The 24199-nt window shown below is 35.6% G+C and overlaps 1 protein-coding gene across 1 annotated transcript in view; it reads left to right on the top strand.

Annotated features, from left to right (window-relative positions):
* Nucleotides 1-24199, top strand: part of ankfn1a (ankyrin repeat and fibronectin type III domain containing 1a) — a 90562-nt gene that overhangs the window by 13577 nt on the left and 52786 nt on the right. The window contains exon 5 of the mRNA XM_016572188.1: nucleotides 8936-9165. Within this exon, the coding sequence (XP_016427674.1) occupies nucleotides 8936-9165 (230 nt within the window). The remainder of the gene's footprint in view (nucleotides 1-8935; nucleotides 9166-24199) is intronic.

Here is a 24199-nt window from a genome sequence, read left to right as displayed (position 1 = left end):
GCAAATTTTAAAATAACAAGGATATCTTAAAAAACATATCATGTGATTCATTTTAGTGTTTTAACAAACTTCATCCAGTGCGGGACTTCATGCTGTGTTGTCAATCGTCAGAGGTGGCACTGTCATTAGTGCTCTTGCTGTATGTGAAAATGACTCCTAATTGCAGGTTTATTTGTGGCACTGCCCTGCAGGCGATGTTCATTAGCGCTATCGCAATAGTAGTGGTGAACCTTTGGATGGCATAATGAGCAATTCATTTTACACTGACTCGTCAAGGAAAACAATATTTTCTGGTACCGAGAGATGAAGAAGAGGCAGTGATATTTATTTAGTCACCCTCCAACCCCGCCTACCCTTCAAAAGAGCATTATCACTATGTTTAGGGGTGGTACGGAATGGCAGGAAACGACTTTTGTTAATGCCATAAACAGCTCTGCCTATCTCTGGAAGAGCGTATGACTGGTATGTAAACCAGTGGATGGTGTGGATGGTGTTACTGGGCACTTGGAAGATTGTTAAAGAGTTTGTTCGTCGTAAAATGTAAATTCTGTCATCAGTTACTCACCCTCATGTCATTCCAAACTCCATTTTATTTCTTCCAAGGAACATAAAAGGAGATTTTAGGCAGAATGTTCACACTTTTCTCCTTAGAAAGAATACAATCTTCGGGTTTGGAATGACATGAGGGTGAGTAAATAATGACAGAATTTTCTGGTGAATTGTGTGAGTGTTGCGAGGCTGCGATCAGAATGCCAAATTAGCATACTACTCTTACTATTGCTACAGTAATTAGTATGTAGTATATACAGTATACAGTGTGCAGATTTTATGTATGTATGGAATTATCTACATTTACCAAAACGTGCAGATAATCTACAGTTATTAAAATGTACTGTACAACAAGACTAGAGTTTTTTTATTTCATTTTTTAAGGATTTTTTTAGGTTCAGAGTGTAACAAAATGTAAAATATATTTTACAGTAAATTTATTAAAATGCAAAATAAATTATCTTATATCCATGATGGACTTAAGATATTGTATCTCTTTTTTTAATTTGTGTTTTTAATGTAGAGGTGGTAAGCGGATTCACTAAACTAAACAACATAGTACTATGAAAACAATTAATAATATAATGTGTAACGTTTTAATATATTTATCATTGCATACTGAATACACTACCATTCAAAAGTTTTTTTTACACTTTTAAGAAATTAATACTTTTATTCAATAAGGATGCCATAAATTGATCGAAAGTGACAGTAAAAACATTTATAAAGTTACAAAATATTTATATTTTAAATCAATGCTGTTTTTTTTTTTTTTTTTTTTTACAAAATGAAAATAACAAAAAAGTATCATGGATTCCCCAAAAATCTTAATCAGCACAAATTGAACATGTTTTCAACATTGATAATAATAATAAGAAATAATTCTTGAGCACCAATTAGCATATTAGAGTGATTTCTGAAGTATCATGTGACACTGAAAACTGGGGGAATGGCTAAAATTGAGCTTTGCCATCACAGGAATACATTACATTATAAAATATATTAAAATAGAAAACAGTTATTTTAAATTGTAATAACATTTCACAATATTACTGTTTTTGCTGTATTTTTGATCAAATAAATGCAGCCTGGGTGAGCATAAGAGACTTCTTTCACAAACTTTTGAATGGTAAGTGTGCACTTTCACATACTATTTTATAAAATACATTAAGAGAATATACTGCATAAAATGAAGTTGACAGTACACTAGTACTCAATTCTGAACATGCATCTGATCAAATCTCAGTTTGATGCAGTGTACTTAGCACAGAAAACATCATTTAATTATTTTTATTTTTTTTAGCACAAGCTTTATCAGATTCAAAGATTTGCAAAACATCAGCCTAGCCATGCCATTGTGAGCATGATGGTAAACAACTATAGTGTTTTCCACACCTTTCTCTGCTTTGTTCTAGTGACTGTTTTCCATTCCTAAATTCATCTTTGGGCTAAAAGTGAAAGACATGAAAAGGAAAGTGGTGTTGATGTGATGCCCCTCTAGGGATTCTGGGATTGTTTCCACAGAAGTGTTCAGTACACATATTGATGTCAGCAGTGGCATCAGAATCAATATTTTATCCAAAGAGCTCCAATGGGTGCTGGGTGTTATCTACCTTTAATGACACCATCGTGTGTAATAGAATGAGTGCTGCGGGAGGATTGTTTTCAGCTACTGGGTTCTCTGTTTTTACCTGGGGACGTGAGATTCAGTCTTAATGTACTAAATGATACAATCAGTGTTAGATAACCCCTGTGTACAGGGAATCGCTAAATGGCACAAGCCGGAAATTATAGCTGAAAGGGTTGTCTGGGTGAAAGCAGTTAAGTCATTCACTCATTTGTTCATTCATAAAATTCTTTTTTTGTTCATTTTTTGTTGTTATTACGGTTTTAGTATGAAAAATCTCTGATTATGTTATAAGAATGTACATTTCTTGTATATTTCATGTATGTCATGTAGGGTATTTAGTTTTTTATTCGATTACATATCAAATTTACATTGTTAGTCCTGTTACACATTTGTACTTTCATTACCAAAAAAGTGTTGTTACTAATGTCCTGTTACACATTTGTATTTACACATACCATTCAGTGGGTTGTTACATGTGTGTAGTTACACAAACATTACAGCTGTAGATACTATGTACCAATGTGTACTTACACTGTGGTTACATACTATGTACACATCTAGTTACTATGTAAGTACACAGGTATTAGGGACACTTAATATAAAGTGGGACCAGATTTTTTAATTAATAGAAAATTCATTTAATTATTTTTTTTATTAAAGAACCTAATACTTTTATTTTAACTTTTTATAAATGTTTTTTGAAGTTTCTATTCCTCAAAGTATCCTGTAAAAACTACTGTCACAGTATCCACAAAAATATTAAGCAGCATAACCGTTTTCAACATTGATAATTATTAAGAAATGTTTCGTTCTTGAGCACCAAATAGAATAATATTAAAATAATTTTTGAAGGATCATGTGAAGACTGGAGTAATGGCTGCTGAAAGTTCAGCTTTGCCATCAAAGGAATAAATTGCATTTTAAAATATATTAAAATAGAACTTTTGTTACTTTAAATTATAATAATATTTCATAATATTACTGTTTTTACTGTATTTTTGATTAAATAAATACTGTATAGCCTTGGTGACTTTTCAATTCATCCGCTGCCCCAGTCATCCAGTAGAGGTCACTATTGCATTTGAGCTTGGGCACAGAAATGAACAGAACCCCTGTTGGTTCTCTTGAAATGATGACTGAGAAGCAAAGAATAGAGTTATTTGTGGTTTTCAACCCACAGCTCTATTAAATGTAAATTCCGTAATTTCTGAACAGGACATAGTGTAGGGCAGTAGAAGCTCGGCCATTTTGTTCCCGCTCCTTTGTTCTTTTCCCATTAAAATGTCAGTTGCCATTCAAACTGTAGCTGGTGATTAACCACACAGCCGTGTTTCAGCATTAAATGGAATTGCAGCCACTTTGTGTTAAATGTCATATGGTTTGCACAGGTACCAATGATGAATATCGCCATTTTTTGCTCATGATGTGTGGTTACATTTGCTAATTGAAAATACATTAAACATGTTTCATGTATCTTAGACCACAGATGTTAAAGCTGCAGTGTGTAATTTCTGAGGCACTTACTGTATATCACCATAAAGAATTGTAAAAATAATGATCACACACTGGCCAACGGTCATCGGTCAGTCATAAAGATAATCCAGCCGCCAGACTCATGCCATTGGTTGAGCAAATGATATTGTGTTAGGCTGTTGATGCGTTGTTACAGCATTGTTAAAAAAGAAGAAATAATAAACTTTTTAACATATATCACTTTTTTGCACCTTTTTCATTTTAAGCTGTAAATGCTTACTTAATTGAAACAAGAATAATAAATTAAAAATAATACATGTAAATTAAATTAAAAATGTTAAAAATTTCAATAATAATAATAAATAATAATTAATTAATAAAAAAAATAAAAAAAATAAAGATAAATAAAAAATAAAAAAAAAACAATTAATTTCAAATAAATGTTTTTTTTATTAACATGCATACTATACTAAAATTGGTGTAGGACTTACTAGTAAGAAATTACTAGTAAATTTCACAAATAATTGCAAAAAATGGCAAGTAACTATTATTTAGTTGTTTATTAATTATTTACAGTGTACTGAGTTCTGTACAGTCACATGTAAAGTCCCAGTAGATCATGATTCTTGGTCATATCTCCCTACTAGCCTACATATTATCAGTAAATATGTTGCTAAACTTTCCTAGAATGGTTAATAAAGATATGTTGTCCTCCTCTAATGGCCCTCGATGACATGCTGTGTGTCTTTTGGCAATAAGTACGGCTTTCCAGATGAATGAACAGACCAGTGACCCTAGAGCCAGCACCTCTTACCCTTTGCTTTTGAGGATGACGAAGATGGAACCCAAATGGTTGTCATGGAAACTGGGATCATTAGCACCAGCTGTGGTTTGTTTAAAGGTCTTAAGATTCTTCTCACGTCTTTAATTTAGTTGAACTCGGTGTTAAATTACACTTATCAAATGCTTTAGTCTCGAGCGCGCTTGAAAGACAGCCTCAGTGCTTCATCAACACGCTGACGTCCTTGTGTCCATCCATGGGTGGTTTTCACAAAATGGGTAATTGGACAAATTGGATCAATCCCATAATTTGGGTTTTGATCGCTTGTTTGACTTCAAAGTGGGGTCGTTTTGTAAAAAATGCTTTGCAGACTCATTCGATTTGTAAGTGCGCTCACTCAAGCTGTAGGAGGGTTTACAAATAGTGTCACCGTAGGTGATATGATATAACAGCTTCACATAACACAGACCTGGGGTGCGTTTCCCAAAAGCATTGTTAGCTAACTATGGTAGTTAGTTCCATTGAAATCTATTGGTAATGATGGAACTTGCGACCATAGTTGCTTTTGGGAAATGCACCCCTGCTTGGTTCTGAGTCTTTGTTGACATCAGACTGCTGGGATTAAATCTTATAAACCTCATACTGTGTTAGTGACTCATCAGTACAAAGATATAAAGATTCAGTATAAAGATTCAACGACTAACAGATGTGTGGATATCTAAATGCAACAAACAGGATCAGGTTGGCAATATAATGTATTGTTTTAATAATGTCGTTTGCGTGTCAGATAGCAATATGGTGTGTGGAAATGCTGTGAAGGTATCAAAGCAGATGGTATGAGTAGATGCGAGCCAATAATGTGAAAATAATGTCTAGCTGCACTAGCCAGAGCACCGCAGGAATCTGTCGTCAGGGACCAGTGAAGGAACTTGATATGGTTCAGTTGGACACATGACACAAACACAGACGCTGCACCCATCAGTTCAGGTTTCTTTCTGCTACAGTCACCATCATCTCCATAGCAATGCGCTAACAAAGTGAGTCTATGTGTTTGACAAGTGAGATTACATAATGGAAGGCTGTAGCGCTTGGATTGACACCTGGGTAACTAATGAGAGTCATTGAGAGTCGAGGTTTTCATTGGATTATTTTTGTGGATTTGTCAATGGAACATGGAAGTCTAGTAATTTGGCTGTTTTTGAAAGAAAATTGACTGATTATTTTCTGCTTGGGTTAGTTCAATTGTTCTTGGCAGTTCAAAATGAAAATACCATTGTACTACCATGCTTTTCTTGAATACCATGGTATTGCTTGCAGTATCTTGGAGTGCCATATAAATACAGTGGTACATGAATATGATAATTATTTAATACCATGGTATTGGTATGTTTACGTATAGGTAGTGGATGTTTCTTCAAATATGGGCTCTTCTGGCTATGTAGACTTTCAGAAAATGAACTGAAAATGAAGTGTTTCTACACACTGTCATGTTCCTAATCTCAAATTACAATATATTGTCACAAATCAAGCCTCTGTCAAGAGACTCAATCACAGGCAGGCAAGATGGTCTTTATTCTTTACATGATTCGACTTCACTGTGACATACTGGAGTACCACGATTTAATCGAGGCTTTCAGCAAAGCTAAAGCATCACAACTACCTCCCCATCGTTCAAGTGACTGTGCTATCAACCTTCTATCTGGTTCACATCCCCCCAAAGGCCGAGTTTTCCCCCTGTCACAACCCGAGTCTGAAGACATGAAATCATATATCGAGGAGGAATTAACTAAGGTTTGTTAATAAAGCTGCACATGGATCCCAACGTCACTGAATCCTCATTACATATATATTGTGTTTAATGGCATTCTGTGGCAAAAATTACATTTGAAACTTTATGGCGTAAAATAGACTTATACTGTATGTTTTGCTTGCATTTTATATGTCCAAAACACAAGTTAATAATATTTACATGCTGTTTCACAAAATTACATTGGCTGGCAGTATAGTTCAGCACCATTTTTTAATATTGAAATAATTAATATGAGTTTAAATAATTTAGATTTTTTAAAGTCGAGATTATTGTTATAAATAATAATAATAAAAAGAATAAGAATTACCTGTACTTGATTATGGCGACGTGGTGTATCAGTTCGCACCATCATATCTTCTTTCTTCTTTAGATGCTGTTTATCATGGTGCTCTAAGATTTATATCAGATTGTAAACCCTCAACTCATCATTGTACCTTGTATAACAGAGTAGGTTGGCCTTCTTTGTCTATTAGAAGAAAAATGCACTATTTAATGATTTATAAAGCCATCTTGGGGATGTTGCCTTCATATCTTTGCTGCCTTAAGGCTGATTTATACTTCTGCGTCGGACCTACGCAGTAGCCTTGTTCTTGCAGACCAATCACAGCACTTGCGGTCTGCGTAGAATTGACGCGCTGTTAGATTTTTGGAGAGGTGCACGTCAGGCTACGGCGTATGGGTGTGCGTCTATGCGTAAGCTACGGCGTAGGTCCGACACAGAAGTATAAATCAGCCTTTATACAACAGAAAATTGTTGAGAAATATTAACTTCCTTCACAAAATTGTTATACTCTCTCTGTTCCTTTTGTTCGATCTGAATTAGGTAAGAAGGCTTTTATGTATTGCCGCTCCAACTGACTGGAATCTTCTTCAATCGAAATTGAAATTACAACATTTGCTATCTTTGGATCATTTCAAAACAGTTATTCGGCAAATGGAAGATGACTCAATGATATGTAATTGTTTTAAGTGTTTTTAGTTTGTCTGTGTTGTGTAAATCTGTGGTGAAACTGATTGTACTGCTTCCCATTTTAGCCAGGACACTCCTGTGAAAGAGATTTTCAATGATCTATGCTAACTTTTCTGGTTAAATAAAGGTAAAAAAAAAAAGAATTAACAATAAAAAATATACATATAATTGTCTTTTAAAGTATGAAAAAATAAATGATGATGGCATGATAAAATGTTTACATTTATATAACAATAAGAACTAAAAATCAACCCTTGGGGCATAAAAGTGTGTGTCATTGAAAAAAACACCCATAAATCAAAGTATTACTGTCTGATACATTACTGTACTGTGGTACAGTGTCTGTTGCTTTCCTTATGGAGTTACTTTAAAATCAGTACCTCTACCTCTAATTGCTGCTGAAATAATGTACCATGTTTACTATCTCTATTCACCGCATTTATGTGATTTGTTGATTGTTTTCACAAATTGGCATTATATATTTGAGCTTGGTTATCAAAATGTGTAAGAATTTGTCAGGACACCTTTAAAATTCATTGCAGACGCAAAACTGTGGATCGTAGTTATAAAAGCGAATTCATAAATGTTTATTTGACGTCTACTTCAGAGGATGTTCGCCACACAACAGTCTCAGAGAGGAAGACAATAAAAGGTCTTCATGCAGTTTTAATTGTAAGTGGAGGAGACGAAACCATTCTATGTGTTGCTCAATTGATAAAGAGCAAGAACTGCTGCTCACCAGCTGATGGTACAGAGAAACCAAACACCTTGCTTACAAACCTAGAAACATACTGTGCATGTGTGTGTTTACATTATAAACCTCCAGTTTACAAGAACTGCTCTATTAGATCTTCAAGATACTTTACTTTTAATGTTACTTGAGGTGAAAGTGAAATTTTTAGCCATTCAACTGACTTTTATGTGGTACAATAGTTGGTCATTAATTTTTTTTACACCGCGTTCATTACGGTGAAATTGTTACAGACATGACTCACCAGAGAATCAGAGGGAAGATGTTTAATCAGAATGAGAATTGAGAGGATAGTTTCTAGCCATATCGGCCTAGAAAATCGCAACTTTAGCATAGATCATTGAATCTGATTAGACCGTTAGCATCTCGCTCAAAAATGACCAAAGAGTTTCTATATTTTTTCTATTTAAAACTTGACTCTTCTGTAGTTACATCGTGTACTAAGACCGACGGAAAATGAAAAGCTGCGATTTTCTAGGCCGATGTGGCTAGGAACTATACTCTCATTCCGGTGTAATAATCACGACACTTTGCTGCCGTACCATGGGTGCAGCAAGCGCTATGATATTACGCAGCGCCTGAAAATAGCCCCAGCTAGGTAACTTCCAATAAGCCTATTTTCAGGCGCTGCGTAATATCATTGCGCCTGCTGCAGTTTTAAATAGGAAAAATATAGAAACTCTTTGGTCTTTTTTGAGCGAGATGCTAACGGTCTAATCAGATTCAATGATCTATGCTAAGCTACAGCTAAAAGTGCTACCGCCAGACCCGGAGATCGGCTGAATGGATTCGAAAACGGTAAAACTCAAGTGTTTAACTCTAGGGGAGTTGGAAAATGAGCCTATTTTCAAAAATAGTGGAGTGTTCCTTTAAAGAAGGGTAAAAAAACTGAATAGAACATTTTAAATAGCCGTGTTTTCTTTCTCTCCGGGTGTCAGTTATCACCTGAGGTGTCTGTTTCTCTCTTTCAGGGTCAGTGCTGCGTGACCATGACCGAGGGGAGACGTCGTCACTGTCGGAAGTGAAGCGCTTCCCTCGGAGTGTGGATTCGGAGAGTCGTGTCCCAGAGCCTTGGAGGGAAAGAGTGCCTCTTAGGAAGACCATATCCGTCGATGACCGCCTTCTCCAGCAAACGCCTAGAGAACATCACAGACTCCTCAGCCGAATAGAGAGGGGCAAGAAGAAACTCAGGAACATTAATGTGAGTGGTAGAGATGCTTCATATCGCTGTCAAATAGAGCTCAGCTATAGACACTATAGGAAATTTCATACTGGTCCTAGTTATAAATGTGCCCTTCGTTGCTTGTTTCTTGCAATGTCTTGTTTATTTACTTGCACATATTCTTGTGTTTAAGGACATCTCTTAGCACATCCACCTTTGTAGGCGGATATTGATGTAGCGCATACAGTGTTTTGACAGTTTCACAGCTGCTGCGCTTTTGCCGTGAGGTTCTTCATAGACGTTCAGTTGTGTAACTGTTCAAAAAAGAGGTACGCTTGCCCAGAATTCATCCTGGAGTTTGATCATGGCTTTCTATTCAGCGAACACTCATCTGTCATCCTACACCAGTGAGTCAGTGCTTTGAGGACGCACTGCCTTGTAACCTTACATTAGGGACTTTTGCAGAACATGAATTCCATCTGCATATATTTACTATAGTAAAGAAGCAGCTTCTGTGCAGTTCTGAGAAAGCTGTTATGTATATAAATGTTTATGTTAAGAGCAGATAGATTAAGAAGTATTCGTGATGCAGGCTTTTATGTGCCAGACTCAAATGATCATGGCCATGAATAACAATGAGATCTGTGCATTGCTAGCTGCTCAGAATGGATGGTTATGGATTATGGGTGGATTGCATCAAACTTTGCCTTGTTTAAAACTAATTAATGTTTTGTAGATATGGTGTGGAGGATACAGCACATGCTCCAACACAAGTTGGAGTCATTTGCTCATAACATACTCATCTATAAAATGGAAAAAGCAAATACAGTGGTGGCCAAAATTATTAGAACACTAGCATTTTCAGCAGCTAAAAAATGGTTTTAAGTCAGTTATTTCTATCTTTTGCTGTAGTGGGTCAGTAGGAAATATCAGTTTACATTTCCAAACATTCATTTTGCCATTAATGCAGCCAGTGCTGCACACAGAGATCTGATCTGATCATCATCAGTCTGTCTGGAGTGACATGAAGAAACAGAACAAACTGAGACGGACTCAATCCAGAAGAACTGTGGCAACGTCTCCAAGATGCTTCAAGAAACATACCTGCAAAGCTACAGTACTGTTAAAAGTTTTAGGCACTTATGTAAAAATGCTGTAAAATGAGGATGCTGTCAAAAATAATGTCATAAATAGATTCTCTTTATCAATTAACTTCTATTAACTAAATTAAATCAACATTTGGTGTGACCATCATTTGCGTTTAAAGCAGCTTTTGCGCATAGTTTTTCAGGTAGCTTTGTAGATCTCTTGAAGCATCTTGGAGATGTTGCTGGATTATTACACTTGATGGCAAAATGAATGTTTGGAAATGTAAACTGATATTTCCTACTGACACATTACTGCAAAAGATAGAAATAACTGATTTAAAACCTATTTTTTAGCTGGTGAAAATACTAGTGTTCTAATAATTTTGGCCACCACTGTATACCTCCAAAATAAAACCTCCAAGGTAACACCGCATAGATAAATGTATCTAATAAAACTAGAAGCTCTGTAATTCATATAATCAAGTTAAAAGCAACAATCAAGGACTTAATTCAATATTTTGCATTTCAAAGATGTAAAATATGTCACATGGAAAGGTGAATCGTTTTTTGAATATTTGAATTTCTTTATTTTGATCTTTTTATTTATTATATTATTTATGCATTATTATACTTTTAAATAATTTTTATTAAATTATTTTAAAATCTTTAAAACTAGTAAAAATATGTTTATATTTGCATATATTTTTTCAACCTGCTCAAATACACAAATCGTTTAACGAACTGATTCAATACAATGAATCTGAATTAACGTTACTTTAAATGCTATAGGGGGCGCTCTTGAGTATGCGCAATAGGCAAAAAGGCCACAGTAATTCAAGTGTGCTATTTGTGACGGAATATAAAAACAAGGGATACTGCTTTTTGCGCAGAACACCCCTAGCTTGTTACTGGAAACGTTACTCTGCTACAGTCACGCAAAAAAAAAACAAAACGTAAGTTTGTAGCGATGCCACTTTTAGTTAATTACGTCCCAATACTGTTCTATCCAATATAAACACAAATCATCTAGAAATTAGTGTGCTTATCTCAAGAAGGAAATCATGCAGTTCATAATGCATTTAAAAAATGAACACTGTGTTTAATATTGCGAGGTATCGGATCCTATTGCACATCAACAATGTTGAATATCAATATGGTGTGTGGAAATGCTGTGAAGGCATCAAAGCAGATGGTATGAGTAGATGCAAGCTCATAATGTGAAAATAATGTGTAGCTGTGCTAGCCAGAGCACCGCAGGAATCTGTCTTCAGGGACCAGTGAAGGAACTTGATATGGTTCAGTTGGACACATGACACAAACACAGACGCTGCACCCATCAGTTCAGGTTTCTTTCTGCTACAGTCACCACCGTTTCCATAGTGATGAATGAATGAAGTTGGATTCTTCATGTGTTTCAAAGTCAGATTACGTAACTTTTTAAAAGTGTAGCATGCAAGGCACAATTGTGTTGATGTAACTTAAAGAATCTTTGAATTGCATAATATTTGTACTGCTTGTTTGTGAGTTGTACAGTGGAAAACAGACATCCAGTAATTGGTCTGTTCTTGAAAAGAAAATTGATTGTGATTATTTTTAGTGTGGTTAGTTTGGCTTGTGTCTCTTCCTTAACGAGTCCATTTAGATCTCAGGAGATGTCATTAAACAAGTGCTGGCAAAATAATATAGGCCTACCACTGATATCATCTGTGTGCACTGTGTGCATCTGTGTAATTTGTTTCAAGAATGTTTTTACAAATGGTCTCTATAGGCTTGAGTTTGGTAATCACAATGGTTAATCAGGGCACACATTAATGGAATAGTTCACCCAAAAATGAAAATTTGCTGAAAATTTACTTACCCTCAGGTCATCCAAGATGTAGATGAGTTTGTTTCTTCATCGAAACAAGTTTGGAGAAATTTAAGTTTGGATGATTTTCCTACTTGCTCACCAATTGATCCTCTACAGTGAATGGGTGCCATCATGAGAATCCAAACAGCTGATAAAACAATAATCACAATAATCCACAAATAATTAACACAACTCCACTCCATCAATTAAAAATGATAGATTATTGCAATCAATCACAACATTTTTAACTTCAAACCATTGTTTCTGGCTAAAAATCAAGTCCTCTTTCCATAATATTGCTTTCTCCAGTGAAAAAGTTATTTAGTCTGAATCAGGAGAGAAATATGCACAGATCAAGCTCACAAGTGAAAACAGTCCAAAACATAAAAAAGTAAAATACGAAAAGTTTGAGGTTGTAATCCACCCTGACATATGTTTTTGTTTCAATAAACCAAGAGTGAATCATATGTCAGTGGATTTTAATTAAAACATTTTTTTTTACTGGGATTGATAGAGTGCGTGTCTGAGAGCTGTGTGCGGGAGAGAACATTGCCACTGTCGCATTTCATCACTCATGACAACTGCAGCGAGGTCTCAGAAAAACATTCAAAATGTCAAATTCCAGCACCAGATCTTTTTTTTGCATATTTATAGAAGCAAATCTGTTTTGAGATGATTCCAAAATTACTCATTAATGCGGTGACAAACATCGCCCATATGAGACAGTTTATGATACTAATTACTTTTAATCAAAACGTTTATCCCTGATTTTTTCCTGTCAGTTAGAGAGTGAACATCACATAAAAACACGTCTCATGACAGTGTTAAAGAAATATTTCACCCATCGATCATATGCTTTCAAACCTACGTTTATGATACTTTAATGGTCCTTTTCTGATTTTAAAAGACATAGAAACTGTATGGAAAGATTTGTGTAAAGATATAACAAAAAAAATCTTCTTTTGTCTTTGTGGGTTTGGAACGACATGAGGGTGAGTAAATAATGATAGCACTTACTTTTTTGTTTCATTCCCTCCAGACAGGCTAACAATATAATAGGGCTCAAGGCCCATTGATAATCTGCATACGTTATAAAGATTATTTATTCATTTATTATTTATTATTCATACATTCCTAACTCTCCTATAATTTCCTAACAATTGTTCCACTGAAATTGTTCTGTGACCAAAAATATGAGAGACTAGAGTTTGGGTTTGTTCTGTTTTTATACCACAGGCAGAATTTCATGTCACCCAGGTGTTTTTTAACACCTTGTCGAATGAAAGTGAGGCATGATAAAGCGGTGCGTTTGAATCCTTGGGCCATTTCCAAAGAGAAGGATTTCTGAGAAGTGATGTGGACATAAAAAAAAGAAGGAAAAAAAAAAGCGTGTGTCCAGTCCACAACCCAAGTTCCGTTTTTTTCATTCCCAGAATGCTTCTGGATGAGTTGTCAAACTTTATAGCCCCATGGCAGGAGAAAACACAGTTACACAGATATTCCGGAATTTTTCCCTGCATCCAGCTCAGGCATGACTGCATGGAAAATGTCAGTGGAGAGCTCCTTTGTTATGGTGAATAGTAAAGCCTTTAAAATCGAAATGCACCTGAAAGCGGAGTCTGGAAGGCTGTCTGCAGCACTCTTCGTGTAATTATGTTGCCAGGTTGTGTCAGTCAGTCTCTAGCACTGATGGCCATGAAATTCAGAAGGCTAGAAGCTTTGTTCTGATGCCTGTGTTATTGTGCAAGGCTTGATATTCTGACGTAGGAAAGTCTGAATTGACGCATAAGTGGTGATCTGTATCAAAACCGTAAGAAAAACAACTATACACTTAATGAGAATATTAGATATCCAGCATAATGAAACCAATTCATATAACCTCTTGCCACAATACTCATATAATTTTGTATGTTTCAGTCTAAAATTCCATGCAGTCGAACTGCATGAACTCCACAAGATTTGATTTTTGTAATTATTTATAAAGCTCTTTAAAACTCAATGTCAGTGTCACCAATTTGCTTATTTCATAATTGACCTAGTAATAATTTATAATATTAAATATTTCTAATTAATTTTGCCATCAGCCTTTCTTTGGTTTAAATTCTTCAAAATCCTAAAAAAAAGGTTAAAATAATATTTTGACTCCCAGATTTCCAGTGTGTTCTCAGACTTTATACCTCATGAATATTGCAGAGAAAAATCCGACAAAAGATATGTTGGATGCTACAGACCGATACAACAATTTATTGCCCTTGGCTAAACGTGTTACCATGGTGCTTGGTTAGTGCTGGTCTGAGGGTCGAGTCTTTTAGCTCAAGGTGCTCAAAGCGTACAATGTGATGTGATTGAAGATCCAGAAGCTTTAAAACCAATCTTTCCAAAAGCTGGCTCCCAAGAAATTGTTCATCTCATGTATTACTGCTTTGGGCATCACTGGGTATTTTACTCAAACTTTTTAGACAAAAGAACGTATTTGAAAAAATTGACCTTCTATAATTGTTACAGAACAACCACATGAGCCTTTATTCATGCTAGAATAGCATTTCCACAACCATCTACACATGGTTACGTGATGGATTCCAATCAGTGTTGATTGATAATAGCAAAGCCTGTTCTAAGAAACATCCAACAGCTATCATTTATGGATTGTATGGAGAATCTCCTGCAGAGTTTTTTCTTTACAATTTCATCATCTTCAAGGTTAATGTATTGTACGCCAACTCACTTTCCAACCCCTCCTTCTAGTGCCCCTAGTTCCAGCGCTCCAATCCAGCATAAGGTCTGCATTCCTGCTAGGACTTTTCTGGGATGTTTACCTCCAGACTTCTCTCAGACGTTCTGTCCTGTCTCCCCTCCCCTCCTCCTCGTTGTGGTGGTCTCTGGCAGCGCCTGCTGGATTCCTACGTGTCTATCACTCTAATCAGGCGGCCAGACTCATTACAGAGTCCACTTAGTCAAGCGCCGCCAAAAAGAGAACTTGCCTGCTGTCTAACGGGGGAGGGCTATTTTCTTTTCATTTGGACGGGGTGTGGTGGTCTAGTTCGACAGACTTGCTTTCTACAGGTTTAAGTGTGGCCTTATATAAAAGTTTACTTCATTAAGAGACCATAAGGGGGCAAGCTTGCCCTCTCTCTGCCATGCCGGAGCCGTTGTCTAGCCCAAGGTGATGAGCGTGGGACAATTTCAGAACAATTTCATAATAGTTTGCATAACAATGTGCAGCAGCCTAGTTTGAATCTCTGATTTCAGATGTTTATGAATGTCTTGTTTGTGTGGGTGGAATCAATTTAGCAGCACATTAAGAGGGAAAAGAAAATGCCAGGGCATCTTACTAAGTTATGAGTAGAGAATAAGAAGCTGTGAATTTGATGCACAAAATTTCAGTGTTTTCCATGAATTATTAATGTAATCCATCAGTTACCATAAATTATAGATCAAAGGTACAGTGGGGTTCAAAATTGCCAGTGAAAATGCTTCTGTTATGCATCCTTTTCTAGTTTATTACTTAACGTAATTAATACAATTTATATTATCAGCATAAATTTATGCATTCAGAATTGCATTCAAGCTGACAGAAATCCACAAGTTTGTGAAAAATCTGATGATAATGTAATACACCATGATTTGAGAATCATCCAAAGCTTCAATGGAAGCAAGAACATCTGGTCCCATGATTAGTCTTTTGAGAAATAGTGTAGAATCTTAAATATTTACTTCTTTTTTTTTCCATTTTTGATATTAAAATAAAACTGTTATTTGTAGATTTACATGACAAAAATCACTGATTTACAGTGTGATATTTTTCACACTGAGTATTAGAACCTACATACCACAGTAAAAATACTTTTATTTTTAGAATATTTGAGGTACATTAAAGGGAAGTTGATGTAAAATAATACAAAATCTTTGCACATTTCATGCTTGCATTTGGGTGCTTGATACATAATGTGTCAGTGAATCTTTTTAATATGTTAAAATATACGTGACCTTGGACCACAAAACCAGTTATAAGGGTAATTTTTTACCCATCTGAAAAGCATCATCTGAAAGCTGAATAAATAAGTGTTCCATTGATGTATGGTTTGTTAGGATTGGACGATATTTGGCCAAGATAAAACTATTTGAAAATCTGGAATCTGAGGGTGCAAAAAAATCAAAGTATTGAGAAAATCGCCTTTAAACTTGTCCAAATGAAGTTCTTAGCAATTTACTAATCAAAAATTAAGTTTTGATATATTTACGGTACGAAATTGACAAAATATCTTCATGGAACATGATCTTTATTTAATATCCTAATGATTTTTGGCATAAAAGAAAAATCGATAATTCTGACACATACAATGTATTGTTGGCTATTGCTACAAATATACCCGTGCTACTTATGACTGGTTTTGTGGTCCAGGGTCACATATGTTAATGCATTAATTTTCATCATTCACTTTTTTGCATTCATCACTATTGTGCGTTGTCATGAATTAAAAGTACAAACATTCCCTGTAGTCTCTCAATTAATATAAGCTCCAAAAGCTGCATGTATGATAATTATAAAATAATGCTGTGTCGGATAGTTTTAGATTGAATTTAGAATGTAACACTGCAGGACGTGTCAACCATTTGCATATAGAACATAAAGTAAATTAAGTTAATTAATATGTTAACGATTAAGATCATTTTCTGCCATATATCATCATTTTAAAAGCGATTTCACACTTGCATAACAGCTTGTTGCAAAATATGCTTCAATTATTGAAGCTTCAGTCTGATAACCCAAGAACTGCCAGTAATCGTCGTAAAGGGAACACTCATATTTTTCACACCAGGCCGGTGCGTTCCCTCCCGACAGCACCCTAATGAATAATGAAACGGCACAATTTGCTAATGTGTTGCTGAACGCCTGTGCCATATGAAAGCCGGTTGTCACCTAGACATATAAAATGGTTGCGCAGGCCATGAATTTCAGCAGTCACATAATATTGCTGCCACAAGGGCTGGGAGCTGCCAGGACCGGGCTGCCAGGGGCATCACCACAGCCCCCTCTTCCTCCCAGACCAGAAGCGAGATCTGGGCTATGAATGCTAGCATTGCTCCCCTAATTGGGCCCGGGAGAGGTTTAACAACCATGCTACAGTTTACTCTACTGATAAATAGAAAAATAAAGGCCTTGTTCAAATTAGCACAGTGAAGTGAGAAGTTCTAGAAGCCCTTGACTGTCTTGGCTGTCAGCTCTGAGCTTGCCTAGCCTAATCTACAGAAAGAGGTTATTTGAGTTCAGTTCAAGCTGTTCGCTTCATTCATTACATCCAGAGCTGAAAACAGACTTTGGTTTCAGCCGAGTACGATCGTTTAAGCTGGTATGAGCGGGGTCAAGAAGCAGAAGACTCTTTGCGGAGTTCAGAGGGCAGATTAGATAAACCAGGCATCCGTAATGATCCTCTGGCTGCTAAGCAATTAGCATTTAAATGCCCTGCCGTCCGCTATGCATCTTGACTGAGCCGTATATAGTCAAAGTGAATTATTGATTACAGTAATTTGAGGTCATACACCTCCGGCTTCCTCAGGGGCTGCAATTATAGCTGCGCTCACGCTAACTAATTTGTCCAATTAGCGCGATTCTTTTACATTTACATTTATTCAAGTAGCCGATGTTTTTATACAAATAGACTTGCAAATGAGGAATGCTAGAACACAAAAGATTCTGCCTTACAGCATTGCATTTCCTCTTGGCTGATTTATGATTTGTTTGGGGACAAATAGCTTTGACTGGCTTAAAGGGATAGTTCACCCAAAAATGGAAATTCTGTGATTAATTACTCACCCTCATTCGTCTCCTCTGCGTGACCCTGGTGCCATTTTGGAGAGTATCACATACGTAAACAACGTATGCAACGTATGTACGTGGATACCTTGTTTACGTTCAGATCAAAGCTTAAACAACGTATCCGCGTACATTCATTGCATATGTATCCAAAATGGCGCCAGTGTGACGCACAGGAGACGAATTGTTGACTAAAGTCATTATTTTTGTTTTCTTTGCGCACAAAAAGTATTCTCGTAAGCTTCGTAAAATTACGATTGAACCACTGATATCACGTGGATTATTTTAACGATGTCCTTACTACGTTTCTGGACCTTGATCGTTAGGATCCTTGCTTTCTATGGGAGGGTCAGAGAGCTCTCGGAATTCATCAAAAATATTTAAATTTGTGTTCCGAAGATGAACGAATGTCTTACAGGTTTGGAACGCCATGAGGGTGAGTAATTAATGACAGAATTTTCATTTTTGGGTGAACTATCCCTTTAAAGTGGCTTACTCTTTCCCTTTAAAGTTTGCTTACATAGCAAACCCAAAACAGTGTAGCTTTCTGGTAACAAGTTACTTTTTCATACAAATTGTGATTTTTTTTTTTATATGAACGAAGGTAGTACTTAAACATGTACTGGTCAGTCCTTTAGGATTGTTCATGTACATTTATGCATTTATCATATATAATTGGACTGATAATTATAAGTGAGTGGTTAAAAATATTTAGTAAAAGCATTTTTTTCATGCACTACTGTTCAAAAGTACTGCTAATTGAGTTTTAAAAAAGTTTTTAAAAGAAGTATTTTTTTATGCTTAACAAAGATTTGTATTTATTTGACCAAAAATAAAATAAAACAATAATATTATAACAATTTAAAATTTAAAGTATCTGCTTCAATATGGAGGTAACTCACACACACAAACACATCTCTCTCTCTCTCTCTCTATCGATCGATAATTAATTCAAATAAATGCTGTATAATTCATTCAAATAAATGTGATCTTACTGCACTATTTCATCTCTGTGTCTGATTTGAAGCGGGCAGAATGCTAGAGCTAATGAGCTGTAACTGACGAAAATAACCGCCATTTGTTACCCTTCCGGTCAAATATTGCGCTACAAAGATCGTTAACAGCTTTAAGTTGTCAGTGTTTGGGAATGACCATGGTATAAGCGGGATAATGCACGGCTAGCTGTGCATTAAATTATTTTAATGCACAATGTGGAGGCCAAGAACCACCTGACGTGAAGCGGAGTTTCAGATTAGCTGCCCCATCACTGGTTAACACATTCTTGATGTTCATGTGAAAATCAACGGTGATGCAGCAGTGAAGAGAGATTTAGTACATGCTGCCGTGGCAGAAGCAGCATTCGGTATTGTGAAAAGGAGAATTGCTGTGGTTTTTATTTGACATGTTTATGAAGGGAAATAGTAAAAGCCATCTATCTGTAAGTCTTCACTTGTAAGCTCAGAAGACCAGATGTCTGTCCATCCAAGCAGATATTTTGGGATGGTGAATGCTTCCGTTTCCTGTCTGCCAGTGTGTTAGGTTCTGATGTGAGAGTGTTTGCTTCCAGCATTTATCTGTCCACCGTATGCACAGCTGCGACCCATTTTTCTGCTGTGTGGAGGTGTCAGTTTTAGTATGAGCTTTCAGACACCTGCTTTATAGCTTGATGCCTCACTTTAACGCATTATATGAATGAATGAACTCTGTTTGTGCTGTTTGCTTTAAGGTTATGTTCAATCTTCAGACCTGTCAGAGTCATAGGATGAACAAACGTTTAGAAGAGCAGTGTTCATTCGGTGTCTGCTCTGCATCACAGACAGAAAGACCGTATCAGTTCGTGTTTTAAAGCAGTTGCAGTCCTTCCAGGCTCCTTTTACTCCCACAGATTGACAGCTGTCGCCCCTGAACTGTTGTAATAGCCCAGAAGGTCCATTGACATTAAAAAACAGGCACAGACAAGAGCAGCCCTGTGTCGTGTTCCCAATAGAGCTTCCTGAGTGTGACATTTCACCAAAATCAACAAGCTGTCGATAGCAATTCTCTCGATTAGAAATCTCAAAGCCGCTAAGCTCAAAGTGCTGGTCGCCTGGCATTTACTGTTCTCAGACATTTTGTTGTGTTCACATTTTCACACGGTTCAAGATTGCTCTCTCATTTCTGCTGGATTTTGTTTGATCTGGTTGTTCAAGTCAAAAACATGGCCTCGCTGAGTATGATTTGTTTCAAAATGTGTGTCTTGCATTTTATTTGTCATAATTTTGACTTTAGATTTCACATTTGCAATTTTACATTTCACATTTGCAATTGTAAGTTTATTTATTGTAGTTCTTGTATTTGCGACTTTATATTTCTCAATTTGACTTTTGTCAGTGTTATTGTAATATATTAGGGAGATGCTAGTTATAGTTTTTTATTAATATTAATAGTTTTTTTATTTTTATTAATATTTTATATATAACATATTATTTTTTTATTAATTATTAATAGTTTTTATTAATATTTTGGATTAGGTTTTGTGTTTATTTTGGTGACTTTGGGTGTTTTTTGTCATTTAAATTAGTTTTTGTATTTTTTTTAAAATATGCCTATAATTTATATTATTTTATATTATTTATATTTTAAGTTTTATTTTTTATTTAGCTATTTTACTACATCAAATGAAAATAAATGAAAATTAGAAAGTTTTTTTTATTTCATTTCAGCTAAAATTGATTCTATTGCAAGTAGGAAAATGTTTTTGTTGCTTTTGTTTTAGATAACTATATTGTTTCACAATATGACTTCACTTTAAATATGGGCTGGATACCAGCTTTTATTAAATGGATAAAAACGTACATTTTTTAATAATTTGTAAATATTTTATTTTAATAACAACAACTTTGCAATAAAATATAACAACAGTGATATTGTAAATTTTCCTTTTTTTCCTTTTAGCTCATACACTGAAAAAATTATTCACTGAATTCCACAGGTAAGTGGTTGCAATAAATTTATTTTAGCTACATTTAAATAAACAAATTTAGTTGACTAACTTTCAACATATTTTTTTTAATTAAATGTAGCTCAAATAAACTGTTTGCAACCACTTACCTTAAAAAAATGTGTATCTTTTTTTCAGTGTATTACACAAAAATGCTATTTTTTTCCAGGATCAGTCAGCTAATGTGCATGCAGCATAGCGTAGGTTTCATTTAAACATTAGGATTTTCATTTGAACCCAAACTTTAATGAGGACATCTATTTTTAATGTGACCATGTTGTGATATACTGAATGTGTTGTTTAAGAATTGGATAATTCTGACCCAAAAAAGTTGGGACTTACAGCTGCCATATTGAAAGTTTCTCCCATTTCAACAAGTGGTTCATTCTCTCTAGCATGAATACATTAGCCAAGGTTTGTATGATTTTGTGTATACACCTTGTATCAGATATTCAGCATTTACAGTATGTGTGAAACATCTAACCTGCCAGAAAGAGCAGTTTATGGAAATGTTGGGGAATTGGATGTCAGTTTGTTTTACCCAATTACACTCTTAATGATCAGTGTCATTCATCTCCAGCTGATCTCATCAAGACGCTATGCGAGCAGATAAGCAATGTTCATGGGGGACTCAGTCACTCTTGGATATATTCACGACTCTTCACGCTATGAGCTTTGTTAGGAAGCATGACTTCAGTCACAGACGCTGCTGGGTTTGGAATAGAACATTGTGTACCACACACTGTGGCAAATGTATCATCCTCAATGGAAATTGATTCAGCTTGTTTTGAACATCTCGGTTACGTGAGTCACATCACATACTGTAAAATGTGTTCTTTCAGTGTTTGACAATATGTTTTTCTTTTCTTTGTTCAGGAGAAAGAGGTTCATGGCTACTGAGCCTTTTGTTGATTTTAACCGGAAGAACCGTCTGGACAGTGTAGCAAGTGTATTTTCTTTTCTTTTTATGTCAGTGTGATATATAGTGATGTTATTTTGGTGCAGATATTGATTTAAAGACTATTTTCAACATCCAGTGACACAAGCACATAAGATATTGCTTTGCAGATCCTCTGCAGGTCTAAAGATAATTATTTCTTAATTGCTCATTTATTTTGTTTGGTTATTTAAAGGCTGATTGTCTTGCGTTCCTGTTTCCGTTTCGTATTAAAGCTAATTAAGGACACCTTTCATGAGAATTAACTTTGAATTAACTTTTTAAGAGTTGGTTCCCTTGAAGAAATTATGCAGTTAAACCAGGGGGTACCAATGTATGAGTGGTGTGTGACTGGACTTTTGCAGCACCATTTACCTTAAACTTTCAACAAACAACCAATATCTTGAATGATTATATACCCTTAAAAAGGTTCTTTATTGGCACTAAAAAGTTCCTTATAAACGAGGCATTTGTTGCATCCAGTGGGGACATAATTACTGATTATAATGACTTATACTGTCTTTTTATGCGTTGTGTTGCATCACGCCGCGCCGTGTAAACATAATATCATGTCTGCATTTGTGATCGGAGAAATGACAAACAACAAGTGCTACTCTACACTGCTCAAAACTCGTGTTTGAATCATCAGTGGCAAATTCTTTAAATATGAAAACGTACTTACAGACTGTGAGTCAGAACAGCCGGCATTGTAGTCTACTCTACCAGGATCAGGAAACAGTCCTCCATAAAATGCGCTGGACACATCTGAATGTTTGGGTTGAACTGTTCTGGAACAGTGTTGTAAATACAACTTAACCACTGATTTCTAGTCGTGTCCTCTTTTGGAAGGCCAAACAAAATATTTTCGCTTTCGCAACGAAACACACAGCGTCTTCACAACATGGCGGCGGCGGTGGCAGCAACAATAAATTACGCCTTTCTTCCTTTGCGTGAACATTTGGGCGGCGTTATGCAAATCTTCCCACATCGTGACGTAGACATGTGGGGGTGTGTTTAAATGAGGCATTTTAGGAGGGCGTGGACGAGTCTTAACTTTTATAAAGAATATCTCTTTGGGTTTGAGACTTTAGTCTTTGCAACTTTAGGGATCTTATCTATTCACGAACAGCTTTTAACACTCCAAAGAGAAAGGAAAAATTTAAATTGCATCATATGACCCCTTTAAAATTCATGGAACCTTTCCATTACACAACAGGTTCTTTATTGGTTCTTTATATTTTTTAAATGTTCTTTAGGGTGTACATTAAGGGAAAAAATGGTTCTTTTAAGAAATTAACACTGAAAGGTTCTTTGGGGAACCAAAAATGGTTCTTCTATGACATCACTGAACCCCCCCCCCACCCCCGCCGCCCTTGAAACCTTTATTTTAGGAGTGTATTTGCTAACTATTTATTAAAAACTACTGAAATTAAAATATTAGTCATATTAAGACACTTTTAAGGTTTAGCATTTTTATGTTGCTCCAAAAATAATACAGTTCAATCAATAATAGTAATGCAGCAAATGCATTTTGTGTGGCTTTTATTTGTCACTACTGTTTTTCACCTACTATTTTTAGTACTATTGTAGTTCTTCTCTTCACCTTTTTTCACACCTTTAGTCATCAAATCCACAGGTGTCATGATGGTTGCAGACATGAAAAAACATGTCTAAAAATGGCTCACTCACAGATCATTTCATGTTTCACCTGTTTTAAGATTCAGTCGTGACCAAATGGTGTGGTAATTTGTTTGCTTTATAAATAGTCCATTCATTTACATTAGTTTGACCCATATATGTTTAAGAACATAAAGTACTGTACGCTGTAACAGGTCAAGCATTGTATAAATCTATTTTTGTATGCTTCACCCATAATAATACTTATGATACATTTGACTTCGGGTGAGTTTCATGCATTGATAGCTGATCGATGTGGACAGTTTTATAGCACTTGTACATGGCGTTAGGTGTCAGATGAAAGGATATGCACATCTACAGGAAAGGTAATTTTTAAAACATATTCACGAAAGTTGCTATGACAACAGTGAGACTGCCATTCCCAAGCGCGAGGACACAGTTTCTGGTACCAGAAGTGCTTTGGTGTCTGCATTGATTATGGTGTAATTAGAAAATGGAATATTTCCATTTGGCATTGCGGTAGTAGAGAGTGTTAATATCATTAACTCACCTTACGTAAGCAACGAGGGGCCACATTTACACATCTGCTTTACGCATCGGCGTGTCTGTTGTGGAATTCTAGAATAGTAATTCAGCCACTTTAGTTTCATGCATTTTTGTCATGTTGCCTTTATTTGACTTATGGGTAATTCAATACTTATACAATCTAGTATTAGTTTGGAAAAGTTCATAATTATGTAACATGTAATTTACTTTCTAAGCAAAA

The sequence above is a fragment of the Sinocyclocheilus rhinocerous genome, unplaced genomic scaffold (assembly GCF_001515625.1).
Source record: "Sinocyclocheilus rhinocerous isolate Xijiao unplaced genomic scaffold, SAMN03320098_v1.1 scaffold140, whole genome shotgun sequence".
Lineage (NCBI taxonomy): Eukaryota > Metazoa > Chordata > Actinopteri > Cypriniformes > Cyprinidae > Sinocyclocheilus > Sinocyclocheilus rhinocerous.
Note: the sequence above shows the minus strand (reverse complement) of the source record. Positions and strands in the feature narration are given on the sequence as shown.